We start from the raw sequence: 19,796 nt of genomic DNA, 5'->3' as shown, positions 1-19,796 counted from the left end.
CAAAGTAGATTTGTTATGATGGTTATAAGGCTCTGACAATAAGCTGCTGGCGGTTTTTCGACCTTTAGCTAAATTTATAAGAGTGTTAATAGGAAGAAATTTTTGCTTGATCGGCTTATGGTTTGCATTTTGATGGAGAGAATTAACGTTCACGATTGTCGGCGGTAGATTTATAGTAACTTTAGTGTCTTTATTCACTAACGGTACATCTTCTTGGATTTCAATCAATGATCCGTGGGTTCCCAGCTTTGAAGCAAGTTTTGGCATCTTATTTTTTCCTGCTGGTCTTAAAATATCTCGACTTGAAAATCTTCTGTTAGGGTTGAAAGAGGTCGGAAATGTAGGGCAGCGAACCACGCGATCTTCTGACGTTGATTCACTGCCGTGGTTAGCGTTTTGTGGGAAATTTATTTTAAAGCTGGAAATTACATTTTCGTGGCAAACATCAGGAGCGTTATTGCTGTTGCCAAAGTAAATATTGTTGTTCAAATCGGACGCATTGTCGTTTTTATCGTTCAATCTATTGATTTGATGTTGCTGCTGCTGCTGCTGCTGAAGAACGTTTTTATTGAAGGCGTTCGTTGGAAATGGCAAACCTCGGCAATTTAGTTGAGCAACATTGAGAGAAGAAGATGAAATATTTTTAGAAGCAGTTTTTCGATTTCTATTGTCGAGATCTTCGCCTACCACAAAATATGTTATCATTTCACCTCGTCCCTAAAAGTTTGTTAATTTTCACTGTCAACATTGTTTGTTAAATCAATTTATTAACATAAACGTTTTTACATTTATTTTGAATGTTATTCAGTTAAATAACTAGGAGTTATAAAAAAATTATTGTATGACAAAATTTTTAATATACTTTCAATGATGTCATCCCTCTTAATTCTAACTTGTACCCACCGAGCTTCTCTAATATCGTTTTACAGTCAACACTGCAATGTATCTTCATTTCTGTTAAGAGCAATTTAATTTTATTAGGTTTTACAAAATATATCATTAGATAACACCAGATATAACAATTGGAGATGCTCATAGAATTTGAGCTGCGATATTAAAAGTTTGTTCGGGTTCACAATATTAAAAACATGCACCTCACAAAAACAGTTGTTGGATGATGTTCGGGTTCACAATATTAAAAACATGCACCTCACAAAAACATTCTACCACGTAATTAGCCAAACAGTTTAAAAGCAAATTTATTGCAAGTTTGAAAAGGAAACACCTTCTCCTGTCGTCTCTAATCTTGAGGCTGTGTTGACGGTGTCACCAAATAAACAATAGCGCGGCATTTTCCGACCGACTACGCCAGCAACCACAGGTCCTAAACGTGTTAATTTTAATATCATTAAAATATTCTATTATTATTGTATAACTCATTTATTAATTCATTCGTTTATTCATTTATTTATTTTTCATTCGTTTATTTACTTATTCATTCATACATACATTTATTTATCTCTCTTAAAAATTGTCATCGTTGTATTTGTTAATTTATGCAACGTTATTCATTTTAATGAACAGGTAGGTTATTATCGAATTGTCAATCTACTAACAACGACAATTATTAACGTTTCATCGAAGGATTTGTGAAGAAAATTACTCGATTTATTGAAAATACTGTTTCTCATCAACTAGAAAAACAAAGGGAATAATTTAGAAGGAACCTGAGTGGATTCCAATCCTGAGTTTTATTGTGTGACCGGGTTTATGTTTTATTTGGAAGTCTGATATGGTTTTGAGGAGGTGCAAGGACATTGAGGCGATCTCTCCGGCGTGTCTGTCGCAGTTTCTGATTGGGAGACCGCTGGCCACCATGTACGCATCGCCGATGGTTTCCACTTTGTATACGTCGTAGTTGCCGATGATTGTGTCGAATGTTGTGTATAAATCGTTCAGCATGTCAACTATCTGTAGGCAGTCGGCACCCAAATTATTTCTCAAACGCAAAACGTTTTGTAGAGCTTTGTCTAAAAACGCAATGTCACACGCATGAACAAGCAAATTGGAATGAACAACCTGCATAGGTGTACTTTCAGCGGAAAGTTTGGTGAATGCGACGATATCGCTAAAATAGATTGTTACACATTCAAATTGCTCCGGTATAACTTCAGTACCTTTTATTAATTGCTCCGCCACTGATCTATTCGGTGTAAGTTTAAAAATTAGCAAACGGTAAAGATTTGAGTAATTTAAAATGACCATGATTTTAATAAAAATTAATAGAAAGATTGACGAAGAATATTATTCAATGAAATCTAACACCGGCAACATAGAGAGAAGTAAGGTTTCTGTTTTTTTCTTCTCTTCAGCTAGCTTCACTTTCTCTTCGGCTAATTGAACTGTTCGTTCTTCAACCAGAGATTCCAAGCGGTTTGCATATTTCTCCATGATCGCCAACATGTTATCGAATATGTTAGTGCTCCTGTACATGTGTGGCACGCGTGCGTGCGTGCGTGTGTGTGTGGCATCATTATTGTTGGAAGCAACTTCAAATGCGTAAAAAATCCGACTGCTTCAAGCGAATGAAACTTAATTTTGCACGTATGCACGTTTTGATATTGTGTGTTAAAAGATGTCATTCATAGACCTAGACCTAGGTAGATCTAGACAACTTTGACGGGGGCCAAAATTTTAAAAACGTTCAAAGCTTTACGGAAGGAACCAAAATTTTTACAGGGAGGCCAAGGTTTGTGGTAGTGTGTTGAAGACTTTTATTAAAAAACTTTTTACAACGGGAGAACTGCTTCTCCCTAGATCCGCCGATGTTCATGTAGGATGATTCATACACGATGATGACAATATTTAATTTTTTGTGACTGGTTACTTATGATGATGAAGACGATGACAATAATGAATGATTGTGAACTTACAATCCAGTCAGCATAGGTTTCAATCGGCTCCTAACCATTTTAAAATCTGGTCTGATGTATTCGTCTTCATTCCAACAGTCGTGCATACATCTGGTCATGATGATTATAGTGGTGGTGGTGATGATGACGATTACTATTCTATTTATTATTACAGTTCTCTCTTCAATATTCTTCAACAACAAACGAGGCACCAATAATAAATATACATTGCAAGTAAATACACGTGAAACAGCGCATCACACATATTGCATGTGACAAGCGTGGAATCGAATGGAACACCCTGTCACTGTAACAGCGGTGCCAAAAACTTAACCGCTACACCATCGCTGTGCAGTAAAATAATAAATATAATAACTTAAGGTTAATGATAGCAATGATGGCAGGAGCAAAACAATGACTAATTATGTAGTAATGGTTAATGATATGTGAAAATTTCAGAAATTGAGAAAAGCAATCGTACTTTATTAAAAATTCTGGACAGGTGAGGGAAGATGTGTCAGGCCTCAAGTGAGCGCCATCGACCGGGTTCAAAATTGTGTTCAGGACTTCTGTTTTTTATTCAACGTTGAATCGTCACTATCGTCATCATCAGTCACATTATTTTCAGTTTCACGAACCATAATCATTATATTTGACATGACTCCAGGGGTCCTTCTTTGAAATAATTTGAAAGAGAATCAATCCAAATGAATAAACATCCCCCTTCTGGCTCCCCTTAATTCCGATGCACTCTGCCCGCAAAATTTCAGGAGCTTGCCACAACATTTCTTTGTTGCAATTAATACGATATAACGTGGATAGTAATGTATTTTATGTAATGTATTTTATGTAATAATCCATTATGTTGTGTTTGATAATATCAATAATTTTTTTAATGGTGTTATTTTAAAAACATACTAGCAACGGTCTGTGCATCAATCATTCTGTTGTTTGCATTGTCATCTCTGAACATGCTCAGGCCAAAATCAGAAACCTGAAGGACCCACCTGCTATCCACCAAACAATTTGACGGTCTCAACCTACCATGGTATATCAAGCTGCTATCATGTAGGTACATCATCCCCTGGTACGTGTTGTTGTCGTTGTTTTGTTGTTGTGTTGTTAGAGACGATTGTGTTTCCAATAATATTTTTAATTATAAATTTATTTCTACCTTGATGAGGTCAAAAACTAGAGAAGCAACCAGCATATCGTCTAAATGTATGTCTTCATTGTATAATATATCCTGTTATCATATGAATGAATGAATGAATTAATTAATTAATTCATTTATTTATTAATTATATGATTACCCTTAAACTGCCTCTAGAGCAATAATGCATGACAATGACAACAAAGAGAGGCTCGATACATGCGCCTATAAAGCGATTGATGTTGTCGTGCGACAACTCCTTCATTTGGTGCAGCTCTTTCTTCGCTTCCCTGTTTTTTTATTGATTTTCAAATTCAAATTAATTGAAGTTTTAAAAAACTGTTGAAAAATTTTTATTGGTTTAAATATATAAAAAAATTAATGTATGGTTCTATATGCATAAACATCACATAACCGATTGATTTCCGTGTGCCTCCTGGGCAGAATTTTGATGGCAACTGTTTGTTTTTTGTATTGAACAACCTTGAACTTTGGCAGCCATCCACTTTCTCCATTTGTTTCATTCAGTTGTGTTGCCAACAATCCAAATGGTAGTTTCTAAATTAGTTGTCATCGTTGATGTTGTGGTATTTTTGTTGATTTTGTAGTATTTGTTGTTATTAGTGTGGTGGTATTTGTTGTTGATTTGGTTGTAGTAATTGCACATTATTGTTCGTGTGAAAGATGTTTTTGCTATTGATAGTAAATTGGAAAAGATATTTAATTCACTGTTAAAGTTTTGTTAAATATTTCATTCGTTCGCTTACCACAAACCCAGTAAAAAAACAACCTACTGTAACTTTTTCACAAAGTGAAATATCGCTTTCCATGTTGACAATAAAGAGGTCCTTATAATCAATCTTCCATATTAGACTGGCCAGTTTTTGTTCGTATATGTAGTGTCTGCCGTTTTTTCAAATTTAAAATGGTAAATAACATAAGTTCTGCTGGCTAGATAAATAATTACGAAGGACCACTAAATCGACAAATAAAAATTAACATATGAGAAATTACCTGCAAGCAAAGACGAATGCAATGATGATGATAGATGCCGCCACTATGCAGATTACAGCTATGAACCAGGCTGCATGTATCAGCATTATGTCGTTTGTTAATTTCAAAATAAAAATTCCGAATTAAGGGCCCGCATTTTATACCAAATTACAGCTGGAAATATTTAATGTTAAATGTCAACTACAGTTTAAATTATTTGATGTTTTGTCAATTAGTTGCATTAAATAAATTTTTCCAGTTCACTTTATTTCGTCGCTTAACTTTATCATATGAATGTTATCAGGATAGGACTAATTTATTGGTATACATATTTTACATATTCAAAGTTCTATATAAAATGTGGGGGAAAATTTAATAATCTTCTGATATTTCTTACATTTGGCATCGAATTGACAATTAACATAGTCATTTCTCTTCTCCTGAATGTTATTATCATTTTTGCATAGTTTGTTGTTCCTCAATCTTATTCTTCGTTGTAGCTGCAGGGAACAACTTTACATTGTGCAAATGGGACGCGATAAATACTTGCAAAACCGTTTAACTAAAATGTCAATATTCAAATAAAAAATGGCAGGAGTAGTAGTAGTAATGAAGATAGTAATAGTAGTGGTACTAACGGGACTGCATCTGGCACTTGCTCCCATCAAATCCACACTGCGGCTCACTGACTGGCACCTTGCCACCGATCCAAGGAATTTCTGCTATCGGATCGAATTCCTTGACATGCAAATTATTTCATTTTTTTTCTACATCGCGAGTAGTTTAAAAATGATAAAAAGAGCTATTTATGCTGTAGCAGAGGCATTTACTAAGAAGTGATAACAGGAACGAACCGGCAGTTGAGTCTCATGCGTGATGAAGTGTCCGACGATTTGAAGTTTGTACCTGTCCTCATCGTTGTCATCGTAGTCATCTTCCGTGTCTGGCAGGAGAGCAAGAACCGTGTAGTTGGCTTCAGCGTTGCCGTGTGCGTCTATGAACATGCTGTTTCCTTGAATGCCTGGAATGTAAAAAACTGACATCCATAAATATTGTGGTTGCTCTTTTCATATTTATCGCTTAAATTTTTGTCATCATAAACCGTTCCTTCTACCAACAGCATTGTCACCATCATCTTCATCATCATAATTACAAACTTTTGTATATTTTCTTAGTGATCAGCTGGACGATGGCAGTGCCGTCCTTGAGGTCAATGTTTCTTGATAGGGCATTCTTAAATGCCTGCGCGTACAAATTAACTGCATCGTATAAGTAGGAAGCAAAGATCGGAATAACCTGTCATTTTATTTTAGACCAATATAAGAGAACAAATTCAAATAACAACTTGATATTATATTGAAAAATTTATCTTAAAAATTTGTAATGACTTTACTAATTAAATAATAAAAATAAAAGAGTTAAAGAAATAAATGATGAATAAACCGGGTTGAGAGTCACACTCATGGGAGGGAGGGTAGGAGCGTAGAAGGGTTTCTTGTAGCTTATTTCATTGGACTTTCGGAGGAAGTTGTTGAAATCTTTGTTGCTGGGTGTGCTTGGTTGCAGAATGATGACAAACCTGAAGGCGCTCACCACACCGTCTGATACGTCTTCCCAAACTTTGTCATCATAATTTTCATTTGTTTGATTGATTGTTCGTGTGCATGTTGCTTTGACTGATCGTTTTTTGTAGCAAATTCTTTCACAAATCAGTATGTTGTTATTTTTATTATTATTATCATCGTCATTATTGTCAAATAAGTTCATAATCATCTTAATAATTATTTTGTTGTTTATAATGAAAATCTCGCTCACATGTTTTAAAGTAGTGGAAGTTCCTGTCGGGGAAGTAAGGATCCTCAATAACCGCAATCACTACATACTCGCCTACGTTACGTAATGGTGATGATGACGTTGATGACGATGACGATGATGATGAGAATGATGATGATTCACCTGTATTCATTCCATTGAAATGCATTTGCCTGACAAATAAGATGATGGCATTGTATTCACCAAGAATGACGTAAACTGTTTGTCACGATGGTGATGATGTTTGTCAGGGAATTTCAGTTATGATGATTTTGATAATTATAATGATGGTTTTAACAGTAAAATTAATTTCAGTTATAATAATGGATACAAAAAATAAATATTAATGTATATTGTCGACAAGACAATTAAAACTGAAAATGACTTGTTATAAATATTAACAGACTGACTTCGGGTGCTCCTGTAAGTTTTATCAAGAATATCAGCTATGATTTCGACAGTTAATTTCGATTGCTCTATCGATACGTCCGGATTCATCCTTCAAATTCGTATTCATCAGGGTTGTTAACTGTACTCAAAAATTCTATCTCAATTACCAGTACCGGCTTTTAAATCTATTGCCGATACTAATGAAGATACTCATTTTTGAAAGTGTTACATTTTATTTTATCTGTAACAATGCATTTGGTAGTTTATAAATAACATGAAATTGATCACGTAACGATAAACTGTTTAAATCATCAAACTTAGAGTAAGGCGAAATGAATATTTTCACCAGATTTTAAGGTTTGGGGGCCTTGCGACAAAAATCAAGGAAAGGCCGGTAACTTTTGCAAAATAAAAAAGGCAATTTTGTGACAAGTTTTTCATAAATTCATTGTCAACAAATTAAATTATTTCAGAAAATATGATAGTGCAAATATTTTTAGTTTTATAATCAATTGTCTTTGAAAAGTTGAAAAAATTTGTTAATTAAAAGATTAAACAGTTTTTTTAAAGTTATATTTAAGCCAGTGAAAAGAAGAAGAACGCACCTGGATGTAGAAGACAGCGGGAACAAAACAAGTTTTTGAAAACAAACGTGTTAAAACAGCAAAACATTATTTAAAATTCCAAATTTATCCTTAAGAAAATGCGTTAAACTTTTAAAATCGAAACAATCATTAACAAAAATATATCCACTTGACGCTCAAAATAACTGCTATCAAGAATCGATTTTTTCAGTTCAAAAAGTATCGGCTATACCAGGTTCGATACTCGCCATCAAAAGTATTGTCGATACCAACCAATACGAAAAAATGAAAAAAGTATATGCAATATCGGTGATGCGATGCTTTGATATTAACAACTCTGGTATTTACATCAACATCATCATCAACATAATCAACATCAACATAATCATTGCAACTGACTTCAGCGTATGAACTTCAGCCAGTTGTCTGAGGGTGCCAGCAGCCTCCTCCCATATTGGGTCTTTGTCAACGATCGCCTGGAACGTCTCCCACCTTCCATATCATCGTTCATCGTCATTTTGAATCTCATGCTATCATTTCACATTTAACATCATTTAACATAATAAGCAAGCACATCATGAAGAACAGCAACGTAAGCAGCAGTCACAGACCCATGAAAAACGACACATATTAACTTGAAATGTTTCATGATGCTGATCAGAGATTTTGACACTTTGGATGTCGATGGGATGGTCCGCACGAACGTCGGGTACAGACCCTCCTTATTCGATACCGTCGACTCTCTACATCTCTGCAACAATTTAAATGTGAGTTATTGATGATAAAATAAGTTTCATTTAAATGAATGAACAAGAAATCTTAAAATATTTGTAACCAAATCATCATCAGATACTCAGTAGCATGAATTAACCCAGTTGATAAACTTTTGTCTAATTTTAAATATATGAGCCAGAATTGATGAAAAAAGGGATGAATAATAATGCGAACGCATCACAAAATGCAATTCAATGAAAAAGAAAAGATAGAGTGAGTAAAACATGAACAAATAATAATTTAAATAATGGCAATTTTACTGACAAAAGAAAACATTGGAATGTTCCATGCCGCTGCCAACCTGGCTTCGACTGCACACAAGCCTTCGGGGCCAACAAACGCATTCACACCTGTACACGTATGCATGTACGTGCGTATGTGTGTGTGTGTGTGTACATATTATATATCTGTGTGAAGATATTATTCCATTTAAAATAATCCATATTTAGTCATCAAATATAAAAAAAAACTTGATCTATTTTATAGCACCAACTAACTTATTTATGGACGTAAATAGAAGCATGCAGACACCCACCCACATACACACAGAAACACATACAAACAATAAACAAGCAGGCAGACAGACAAACACGCCAGCCAGACAACTAACCCATTTTATATAAATCAGTCATTCTACGCAGGGATTCGGCTGAGTCAGCCTTGTTGTCGAACATTGTGTAGTTGAAAAAGTAGCCACTGTCCGCCAGAATACCTGTGTTCACTGAGCTGGTCACAAGTTATTTGGTTGGTTGGTTGATTAAAAAAGAAATTTTTTATTTACTTTTCACCTATTTAAGCAAAAATATTATAGACCGAAATAACAACATAAAACCAATTGTTAATTGATAATACTAACTACACGGAAATGTGCATTTGATAAACGAAAATAAGAAGATGTAGATTAGCATTGCTAAAAATATATTCCTATGACCAGTTTAATAAGAGAAAAAACCCCACTCACTCGATAGCCATTCTAAATGCTCCGAGAAACCCACGACTGTGAATGCCTGTTCGCTTATCTGACTGCAAAGTTGGCAAAAAACCGATTGTGACAGGCTTCCTGTCCAGAAATACCGGGTGCTCTATTATATCACTTTCTGTAAAATTTTGTTCCAAGTAGAAGGGTGTGGTTGTTCTTGTATTTTCACGCATTCGTTTGAAATTTTTCTTGCTTGTTTGAACTTGTCGTTTGTATCGTTGCTGGTGGTAGCGCTGTTGGGTTGTTGCGGTAGTTTTTGCAATTGTAGCCCCCTCGTTCAATTTGCTGATATTTCCAATGAGTTTATCCTCATTTTCAGTTATAAGTCCGATCACTGTCGATGTGAAGACAACCGTCGGAGTGGTTAAATAGTAATTGCTGTTACTGCTGATGGTGTCGTCCTCGGCGATGATGTGCTTGCCGACGAGCTCAACGTGTCCTCCAACAAAACTCGAATTTGAACTTTCGGAATTTAGTATTGGGCATTCAATGTTACCCATTGTAGCCATTGCTATCAAAACGACAGATTTTAACATCAAAGTTCTCCAGAAATCACTCATTTTAAAATTTATTTGTTGAATAACAAGCCAACAAATGAATAAACAGCAGACTATTTCGATAATGGTAAAATGAAACTACTGGGACGGTTGGTTAGTTATTAAAACTCTGTTCACGTTCAATGAATGACTGGATACTAATTATTTTCATACTTTAACATTCTCAACAAAGGAATCAGCTTAAATTCATCAAAACAATTTTTTTAAACCCCGCCAGTCCACCAACAACTCTCTCATTAGAAATGGAAATGTATGAAGTTCAACACGTAATGTTAATAAATATACTAAATATAATATGTGAAAAGAAAATTATATAAATTAAATTTGGCAGCAAGTAGTTTTTAATCAATATTATTTTAGTTAGAAGGGTACAAGATATTTCTGTTCTGTTTATTACTATTTCTGTTTGCTAGGCATCTGTTATATATAATGTACCAATATATAACAGTACAGTTCTCATAAATAAATTTAATCGTCGTCAAATTTTTATAACTCAATAAATCAGACGAACAAATGCGTTGTAAAACATAAAATATCGTTGCATAGACATCAACAAAAATGTAAAAAGTTGCTTGTAGACCAGACTAACGAACGACTGAACGACTGCACTCTTATACATACATTATATGGTTTGTAAGCCATGTATACATACATTATGAATACAAAGACATATATATATATATATATATATATATATATATATATATATAATATTATATATGTATTAATATATATTTTCCAGCCTATACCGCATACGTAAGTACGTGCTCGTGGAAAGTGTTAATACGTTCTTTGTTCACGTTCTGGAATACTGGGTACATTTAAATTTAAATATAATTAAAAATTACAATTAATTTAGCCAATCGACCAACATTAAATTAATCATCATTATCTCGTTAACTAATCATAGCCCTCCTTTTTATCATTATCTCTCCTCATTTATTCCATCATCAAATTTTCTTTAATCTGCGTGAATAGATGATCATTTAATTCTATAAACTGTCCAGAACAGTTTGAATGTGTGTGTGTGTGTGTGTGTGAGAGAGAGAGAGAGAGAGTATGTATGTATGTATGTATGTATGTATGTATGTATGTATGTATGTATGTATGTATGTATGTATGTATGTATGTATGTATGTATGTATGTATGTATGTATGTATGTATGTATGTATGTATGTATGTATGTATGTATGTATGTATGTATGTATGTATGTATGTATGTATGTATGTATGTTTGTATGTATGTATGTATGTATGTATGTATGTATGTATGTATGTATGTATGTATGTATGTATGTATGTATGTATGTATGTTTGTATGAATGAAGGAACGAACGAACAAATGAATGAATGAATGAATGAATGAACGAATGAATGAGCAAGCGAGCGAAACAACAGAAAAAGACAGAAATAAAAGAAGGCATAAATGCACGAATCAATGATTAGGCAAGTGAATAAAGAAATGAAGAAATAAATGAATGAATGTCTGATAATCTGGTTTGATCCAAATTACTAGTTCAAGGCAGATCTCTCACGATGAACATTTCCTCCTATACTTTATTTATGTTTCGTAACAAATTTTAGTCATTATTGCTGCCAATGAACAAAGTTGCTAAAACATTCTTACAATCCACATTTATGTTAATAGATTTATAGGATATTTCGTTCTTTAAGTGGCTCCGCTCAAAATTTCATTTATTTATTTTGGCTGTTTATTATTGAAAAGGTAACTTTTAAAACAAATCATCTAAATAATCTTTATCTGAATTACAAAATATGCTCTAGCTAGATCCCACTTATTAATGAAATAAAAAACAACACCAGTCTGAACTACTTCTCCATCACTTACGAAGCTCAGATCGGATCTCAAGACCCATCTGTTTGCAAAATTCATTGGGGAGCGCTGTTGAACACCGTGGAAATAGCGCTTTACAAGCTTATTGATTGATTGATTGATTGATTGGTTGATTGATTGATTGATTGATTGATTGATTGATTGATTGATTGATTGATTGATTGATTGATTGATTGATTGATTGATTGATTGATTGATTGATTGATTGATTGATTGATTGATTGATTGATTGATTGATTGATTGATTGATTGATTGATTGATTGATTGATTGATTGATTGATTGATTGATTGATTGATTGATTGATTGATTGATTGATTGATTGATTGATTGATTGATTGATTGATTGATTGATTGATTGATTGATTGATTGATTGATTGATTGATTGATTGATTGAACTTTATAAAGAAAATTAATGAAAATGTTTCAAAAATTTGGGATTTTGTGAAATTTTTATCAATGATCAGCAAAAACTGAATCTCAAGTTACAAAATTCATGCGAATTTGTCAGCAAAAAATTAATGCTAGTTATGCAAGTTCAATTCTATTCAGTTGAGTTTTATGATCGATTCTGCTTTTAAATAAATATTGTTCCTTCTCTTATAATTAGAAAGATACTTTTTAATTTTAATATCACTCACATCGTAGGCCATTTCGGATTTCCATTTCGCTCAGTCGCCTTTTTTCGTCATCTTAATTTTTCCATTAGCCCTAATTTTTATTTAATTCTTTATTTCTTAACCATGTCTTTTCCCAACAACAACAACAACATGGTTTGGTTCCAGAAAGAAATTAGGTTGAGTAGGAGCAGAGGATGTCATCTGATCACTGAAGATATTGAAAAAATTGAAGAGATGGAGAAAGTTGATGTTGGTTTGTGCAATGTTTTAGGTGGGTTGGTGTGTTGGCTGGTTGGTGGTTGTTGAGCATAATATAGTTATCACTTGTGTCTTAATAAAATAAACTATAAATAAAGTATAATTTTATATTAATCAAGACTATGGGTTTTTTAATAATACTACAAATAGTAGTTTTACTTTACTGTAGTTGTTAGTAGGAATTAAAGACAGAATCAGAATTATTAATGTTAATATAAATAATTATAATATAATCTACTAATCTAATAACTAATGAATGAGTATGTGCTAATAAATTTTATAGCATTCATTAAAATTTATAAATGATTTGATTTGCAATATGGTTGTTACATAATCCTAAAATTATATAAAAAGTTTAAATAAATAATTTAATTGATAGCCTAATGTAAAAGTAGATAAATATGTATAAAAAAAACCAATCAGTTAAGCACACAACAGCAAGTCTCTGCCTTAATGAAGTTAGTAAATTTCAAATTTTCATCTTACACCATCTTAAATTTGAATAATGCTTCTGCTGATATGATTTTTTATGATTTGATTCAGATCTTCACTTATAAAAATGGTTACAACAATTTTATACTAATCTCATATTTTTTCAAACCAATTTTTAGAACTGGGATCCAGATGTAAGGTTATGCTTGTCATTACATTCTTGTTACATTTAGGCTTGTTTTTTATTATATACATCAAAACTAATGAATAATTTTAAAATATATATCAACACCAATGAATAATTTATAAAAACTAAATTTATCTTAGGGCAGACATGGAATACATGTTGAACAAACTTGTTCCTGAGGTACACTTACTCATTTTTTTTATTATGGAGACATGTTTTTACTTTAAAAAAATTACTGTAGAAAAGGTTTTAACATTTTTAATAAAATTTACGCTTTTTTTACTTTTCAAGTTGGTTTGCATTATTTTTGGTTTTCAGACAACAAGGTTCAGTCACACTATAGAAGGACCAGATGATATGGTATCAAATTATTTGTTCAATTTTTTTATATTTAAGTAGAATTTATGTATTTATGTTTCTTCATCTGTCTTCTGTATAAAATTACTCAAATTGTGATACATTATCATTGCACTAACATGTTCCAGTCATACTTTCAAATAAAAATTTAATTTGAAAGTTGTTGAATTTAATTTGTCCAACATTATAATAGGCCCAAAGTTATTTTATTATTTTTTCAATGTTCAATTCTTGCATTTTTTTATCTTTTGATAATATTAAAAAATTATATTTGCTGATAAAACTTATGAGCCAAGCCATGTGAAATCAGCTTTGTTGGGCGCTAGTGTAAACATCCCCATCACCAATGGCAAGCTGAACTTGGGGCAGTGGCAGGGACTGTGGTTTTGTGAGCATCGAAATTACGGAGGTAGCCACTTCTTCTTCTTCTTCATGTTTACGTTCTTCTTCGTTGTGAATTTATTTCTTAATGTACTACCCATTGAAGGAGAAAGAAAACTTCTTGTGACCATTCAAGGCAAGGCAAAATGATCTCAACTTCTTTTCAAGTTTTATCATTTGTTCATCCTACTATTCATTTAATAAAACTCCTAATATGTTTTCATTTTGTTATCCATTGTTTAAAACAACTCTTTGATGTTGTTGTTATAACTCTTGATTAATATTTAATAGTAACACTAGTGCATCTTGGTCATTATGTGCTTACACAAGTGTAGATAGATATATACGTGCGCTCATTTATTCATACACAGGTACGCGTGTTTATTGAAAGCTATTTCGTATGTAGCCATTATGATGATGTATTTATAATGTTGTAACTGACAAATGGCATGGTTTCATAGAAATTATTAAAATCGTGTTGGAATTAGTTAGACAAGAGTTATTTATTTCATTTATGAGGAGAATGAAGATGTGAAGGGAAGTGTGGTACTTTATGCGTTCTTTTAGATTTTATCTATTACACACACAGATACAGATATATAACGTGCAGTAGTATATACAGGAAATATTTTTTATGTTGTAGTGAAAATTTTTAAAGGAACAGTGCTCAACTAAAAATCGACAACTCGAAAGTTTAGATATTATTCCTGATATAGGCTATCTATAATGATAATCATGCTATGCTATGGTAATGGGTTGTGATGCGACGTGATGACAGCCGGAAATGTGGCGCCTCGTGTGTGTTCATTTCTATCCTTAAATGAATAATGTTTGTCAGGCGGCGGAATGCATCATGTCAACTAATAATAGTTTGGTGGATGTCGTAACGGTTGCAGCGTTGACAACTCTGACGGTAAACTTTTGGGTTATAAAATTGGGTCAAGTAATTGCGACTTTATCTAATTATCTTTCAGTTTATCGGGTGTTGATTTTGCCATCAATCACATAATTGTGTTTGATTCTTGTGGTAAGTTGTGTCAGATAATAACGATTTAATATCTCTTGAGATTGTCATTATTGCTTTTGTTGCTGTCATGGTTATTATTGTTGATGTCATCATTGTTATCATAATGGTTATCTTCTCTATCTTTATTGTTGTTATCGTTAGCAATGTCGTTGCTGATGTTGTTTATGCTGTTAATGATTGCCTGTGTTCCGTCATTGTTGTTGTTTGTTAATTCTGATGTAATGCATTCAGAGTTGTTGTTGGTGGCGGTGGTGGTGTAGGAGGCAAGAGATTTATCTACTGTTTTAGAAGTGGCGACGAAGAAATGTGAATTATTATTACTACTATTGGTAATAGTAATACCATTTTTATTTATGCTGTTGTTATTTTTCATGATGTTATAATTGTTACCATTATTATCATTATAATTATTGTTATTATTTGCATCAGTAGCATCAACACATGTCCTTATATATTTGCAAAACCGTGTGTGATTAACATTGCTATCTGGCGAACAGCTTATATTTCTTTTAAATTCAATAGGCTTCCTATTACAAAGCTTATTGTATTTGTCATCATCATTATCATCGTGTTTAAAGTTTTCATCACCATTATCGCCAACACTGCCACCATCATCATCGTCGTCATCATCAGTTGCATGGTTAACTATGATTTCCAGCGTAAAGTTGCGTCTGTTTGGTTTGCTCATAGAAACATCACTTGTCAGACTTTTTACTTTTTTCGAAAAATTTTTACCTTTAAAGCTAAGAGCATCATCGTCTTCGTCGTCACTGCTGGAAGACCGACCATGGGCAATGATGGACTCGTAACATGGCCTCATCTCTGACGATTTCAACACTTTGCCGCATGAAGAAGCATTTGAACGGCACTTTTTCAACTTTTCTTCAAGACTTTTATATTTGTTGGAGATGCAGTGGTCGGCAGTTTTCGTACGTTGCATAGGATAAACATCATCATATTCGTCGTCATTACTGACGTTGTATTGACAGCTCAGTCCGTACTCATCACAATTATCATCATCTTCTTCATCATTATTCTTGTCTTCATCTTCGCATAGAATATCAATTTTTGATTTTGTTTCATTCTGTTTAATTTTGCGTCGTAAAGATTGCAGTCGTTGTTTGGCAACCGAAAGCAAACGGCTTTTCGTTTCTGGATAGTGAGCCAGAACTGATTTGAAGTGTTTAGATGATAATGAGAAAACGTTGCAAAACGTCACTGCAACCACGTTGGCCACTCGCTTCTCTGTCTTCAACAGACAGATTTCTGTAGCGATGTTATTTTATTTACTATACACAGGAGTTTAGTTAATTTAATACAATAAGTTGACACTACCGACACAAGTGATACGACAATGAAGCAAAACCATCGCCACAAAATTGCAGACCTCCGAAATAAGCGCCCTCTTTAAGCCTGGCCACCTTCGTTCCACATTCGGTGACAACATCGACCCAGCCCTCTTGAATAAAATACATTTTCGTCCCGATGGAGTTCTGCTTCACGATGACGTCATCGGGCTGGAACACCTCGAACTGCAACTTGGAGATGACCTCGTTCACGAAGTTCGGGTTGGCTTCGGAGAAAAGATTTGTTGAGGCAACCAGTGACCGGCAGTTGTAATTCAGTACTTCCTGCGTTTTTATTAATGTTGGTTAATTTTGTTATTTTATAATGACTCTCGTAATTTTTATTATGTAAATAAGAACAAAAAGATGGAACAAGAATTATATTGAAACAACTCTCCCAACACCAATAAAATAATTTCGTTATTATTTACCTCACTCTTTTTGTTGTTCCATCAAAACAGTTACAAGCAGGAACAACGATAAACCAAACAACACACATAGAGGGAAATATTTGTTTGCCTGATAAGATATGGAGAAGAAAATTCAACAGATAAAAGCAGTACAAATAAAAACCTTACTGCACACTGCGTGCGTGTGTGTGTGTGTGTGTGTGTGTCGTAGTAGAAGGATGTTATTGAGAATGTTTTATTGATGTTTTTGTAAAATAAAAACTGCTATAATTGCTTCATGATGTGTTTCAGGGCGATTGAATGTTTGATTAAATGTGGCTAAGTAATTTCCATAGGAAAACAAAAAACAAACATTTGAACATTTGTAAAGAATGGAATAGTTGCATTAGAATGTAGCAAAGTATGTAGATGGATGGATGGAAGGAAGAAAGAGGAATGTTTGCATGGTCGTGAGTAGCAGCGGGGTGGTGGCAGGTAGGCATGTGAGGATCAATGAGTTTGCACTCACTGGCTTGCTTGATGAAGCCAGCAGGTTACAATAAGATGAACAATTGAAGAAGACAATCGCTATGAACAATTCAATGTAGACAAATACGGAGAAAGTATTGGAATAATAAACAAGCATGGTGAACATTAGCAATCAAACATTAGCGTGAAACATGAACAAGCGGAACATAACTTACAAGCATTGTACGAACCAACCCCGCAGCTTAACCCGCAGTGTACATAGCGCACGCTTGAGCTAATGCTATTATATCGTGCCATAATGCAGATGAGCATGCACCGGATGAATTAATAAATTAATTAGCAATTGATTGAACGATTGGTTGATTGAATAAGTGAATTAATTAATGGATGAATTAACTAATGTCAGTAACGTTGCTATTCAGTTTATTCATTGCTCGTAATTTACGATTATGTGTTTTAAATGTTTAAAAAAGGTGAGATATGTTGATGACAGTGCGTAACTTAGCCTAACTAACTAATCAGTTTTTTGTTTATGCGTGCTTATGACGGATGTCAGTCAGGATCATTCATTTGCACTGTCATGTATGTTAGGAAGCAGTGGCTGTTTTAGCTCTTCCTCCGTGTGTTTCGTTGCCTGCTAGCGAGTCCGCCCGATCGCTGGGTGATCAATAAAACTAACGCATGGTTCAATCTATGTTTGCATACTTTTTATCGGTAATCGATGTATCCGACCATATATTATCGTTCGATATAGCTTTGGTGTTTTGTACGATATATCGAGGTCATGTTTGATAAATAATAAACGATACATCAATGTTTGAATGTTTGGTTAATATGAGATATAAAAAGTTAGATCTTATAAATGCATTGTTCTATAAATCATGTGCTTACTGTGAATTATGTAAATGTTGATGTTGTAATAATGAATATTGCAGTTGTTGTTGATGAAGGAATGCCGGCATTGTTTTTTTAATATTGCACAGCTCACATCACCCGGGAAGCAATAAACACACAACTTTGCGATGTCTGCCCGCATTTATGGACCTCTCTGTTTTTTTTTCATTAAAATAATGATCCATTTTTTATTAGTCAATTAGGTGATTGTTCATTTTATCGTTCTGTTGTTGCTTTTCTAATCAATCAATCAATCAGCTGGTCAAACAAATAAAGAGCAAACAAACGAACAAACATTTAACCTGTTTAAGGCATTCATTAAACTCTTCGAGAATGTTCTTTTCATCAAACATCTTCCCTTGGTACTTGAACTCAAAATATTTGTTGACTCGTTTTCTTAGATGGAGAGGCAATTTGCGGTAGTTCATGTACTCTTCTATTTGTTTCAACTGCACGACCCGTACGTGTATGTATGTAGGTGTACATGTATGTGTGTGTATGTATGTGTTGGTACTGTGAGTCGTTAGTTTCCACTTGATTTTTATGCATTCAAGTTCATTTATTTACAAACGCGGATTTTTTTGTATTTAGGAATAAATGAAATGAAATCAATAAAAAAGAATTCAAAACTTTTTCTCTGTAGTGTCGTTTGGAGGTGTCAAACGATTGTATGAGGGTCGTTGCATGTCCAACAAAAAGGGCATAACAAGTTGAACCAATCAGCATGCTCACCATCGTCAACCAAACATCAACCGTGTTTGTTGGTGTGTTCCTTCCGTAACCAATGGAGAGCATTTGTGAGAGTGCACGAAATAACGACATTGTATATTGAACTGTCCAATGAGCGTGCTGTGTTTTTCGAAAAAATAACCCAAGTTATTGAAAAATAAAAGATATATTTCCAACACAACTGCCTACAAACATTCACGGGAGAATGTAGACTGCCCCACAAAACACGCGCGCGCGCACACACACACACACACAGAAGCATGAATGCACGTGACCTCAAGGTTTTCCAGCTTGATCCAACAATCAACAGGGAAGTCTTGTAGCATGGGGACGAACCAGAGCAGGCAGCCATCCCAGTGGCAGATGAGGAGGACGATGCAAACCAGATTCAATATTCTCATGAACTTTCCAGCTACAGCTAAAAACTTTTCAAACACAAAACTTGAATGCTGTGCAAGTATATAGGCAGATGTGTGCTGCTGTATGTTTGCCCTCCTCAACAAAACCACCACAAAAACGTCAACAACAACCTCAAAAACATCATCAACAACCTCAAAAACATCAACAACAACCTCAAAAACATCATCAACAACCTCAAAAACATCATCAACAACCTCAAAAACATCATCAAAAACCTCATCAACAACCTCAAAAACATCATCAACAATCTCAAAAACTTCATCAACAACAACATCAACAACAAAAACGACTGACCTCAGTCCATTGGTTAGCATACC

The 19,796-nt window shown here is 33.9% G+C and overlaps 4 protein-coding genes across 4 annotated transcripts; 1 reads left to right on the top strand and 3 right to left on the bottom strand.

Annotated features, from left to right (window-relative positions):
• Positions 1 to 687: 687 nt before the first annotated feature.
• On the bottom strand, positions 688 to 8,924 carry HELRODRAFT_117164 (hypothetical protein; the record flags this gene model as incomplete). The annotated part of the gene is made up of 24 exons (XM_009014002.1): positions 688 to 717; positions 863 to 954; positions 1,226 to 1,324; positions 1,668 to 1,911; positions 2,017 to 2,143; positions 2,264 to 2,425; positions 2,874 to 2,963; positions 3,334 to 3,421; positions 3,491 to 3,640; positions 3,771 to 3,936; positions 4,027 to 4,098; positions 4,166 to 4,290; positions 4,416 to 4,563; positions 4,806 to 4,908; positions 5,020 to 5,089; positions 5,637 to 5,736; positions 5,853 to 6,019; positions 6,156 to 6,294; positions 6,607 to 6,804; positions 6,989 to 7,029; positions 7,221 to 7,309; positions 8,184 to 8,276; positions 8,420 to 8,535; positions 8,823 to 8,924. Coding segments are annotated over 24 exons (2,811 nt in total), but the record flags the coding sequence as incomplete, so codon positions are not given.
• Positions 8,925 to 9,163: 239 nt separating this feature from the next.
• HELRODRAFT_183990 (hypothetical protein) lies at positions 9,164 to 10,097 on the bottom strand (the record flags this gene model as incomplete). The annotated part of the gene is made up of 2 exons (XM_009014001.1): positions 9,164 to 9,284; positions 9,520 to 10,097. 2 exons carry the CDS (start codon positions 10,095 to 10,097, stop codon positions 9,164 to 9,166), a joined length of 699 nt encoding a protein of 232 aa, XP_009012249.1.
• Positions 10,098 to 12,720: 2,623 nt separating this feature from the next.
• Positions 12,721 to 14,335, top strand: HELRODRAFT_158241 (hypothetical protein; the record flags this gene model as incomplete). Its single annotated transcript, XM_009014000.1, has 7 exons — positions 12,721 to 12,841; positions 13,252 to 13,286; positions 13,440 to 13,459; positions 13,588 to 13,627; positions 13,766 to 13,807; positions 14,096 to 14,213; positions 14,292 to 14,335. 7 exons carry the CDS (start codon positions 12,721 to 12,723, stop codon positions 14,333 to 14,335), a joined length of 420 nt encoding a protein of 139 aa, XP_009012248.1.
• A 1,752-nt stretch (positions 14,336 to 16,087) lies between these two features.
• HELRODRAFT_105012 (hypothetical protein) lies at positions 16,088 to 19,496 on the bottom strand (the record flags this gene model as incomplete). Its single annotated transcript, XM_009013999.1, has 5 exons — positions 19,335 to 19,496; positions 18,961 to 19,179; positions 18,633 to 18,779; positions 16,600 to 16,843; positions 16,088 to 16,478 (listed from the first exon to the last, which is right to left on the bottom strand). Coding segments are annotated over exons 1-5 (1,125 nt in total), but the record flags the coding sequence as incomplete, so codon positions are not given.
• Between the last annotated feature and the right edge of the window lie 300 nt (positions 19,497 to 19,796).

This window comes from Helobdella robusta, assembly GCF_000326865.2.
Source record: "Helobdella robusta unplaced genomic scaffold HELROscaffold_127, whole genome shotgun sequence".
Lineage (NCBI taxonomy): Eukaryota > Metazoa > Annelida > Clitellata > Rhynchobdellida > Glossiphoniidae > Helobdella > Helobdella robusta.
The sequence above is the reverse complement of the archived record's forward strand: the minus strand, read 5'-3'. Positions and strand labels throughout refer to the sequence as shown.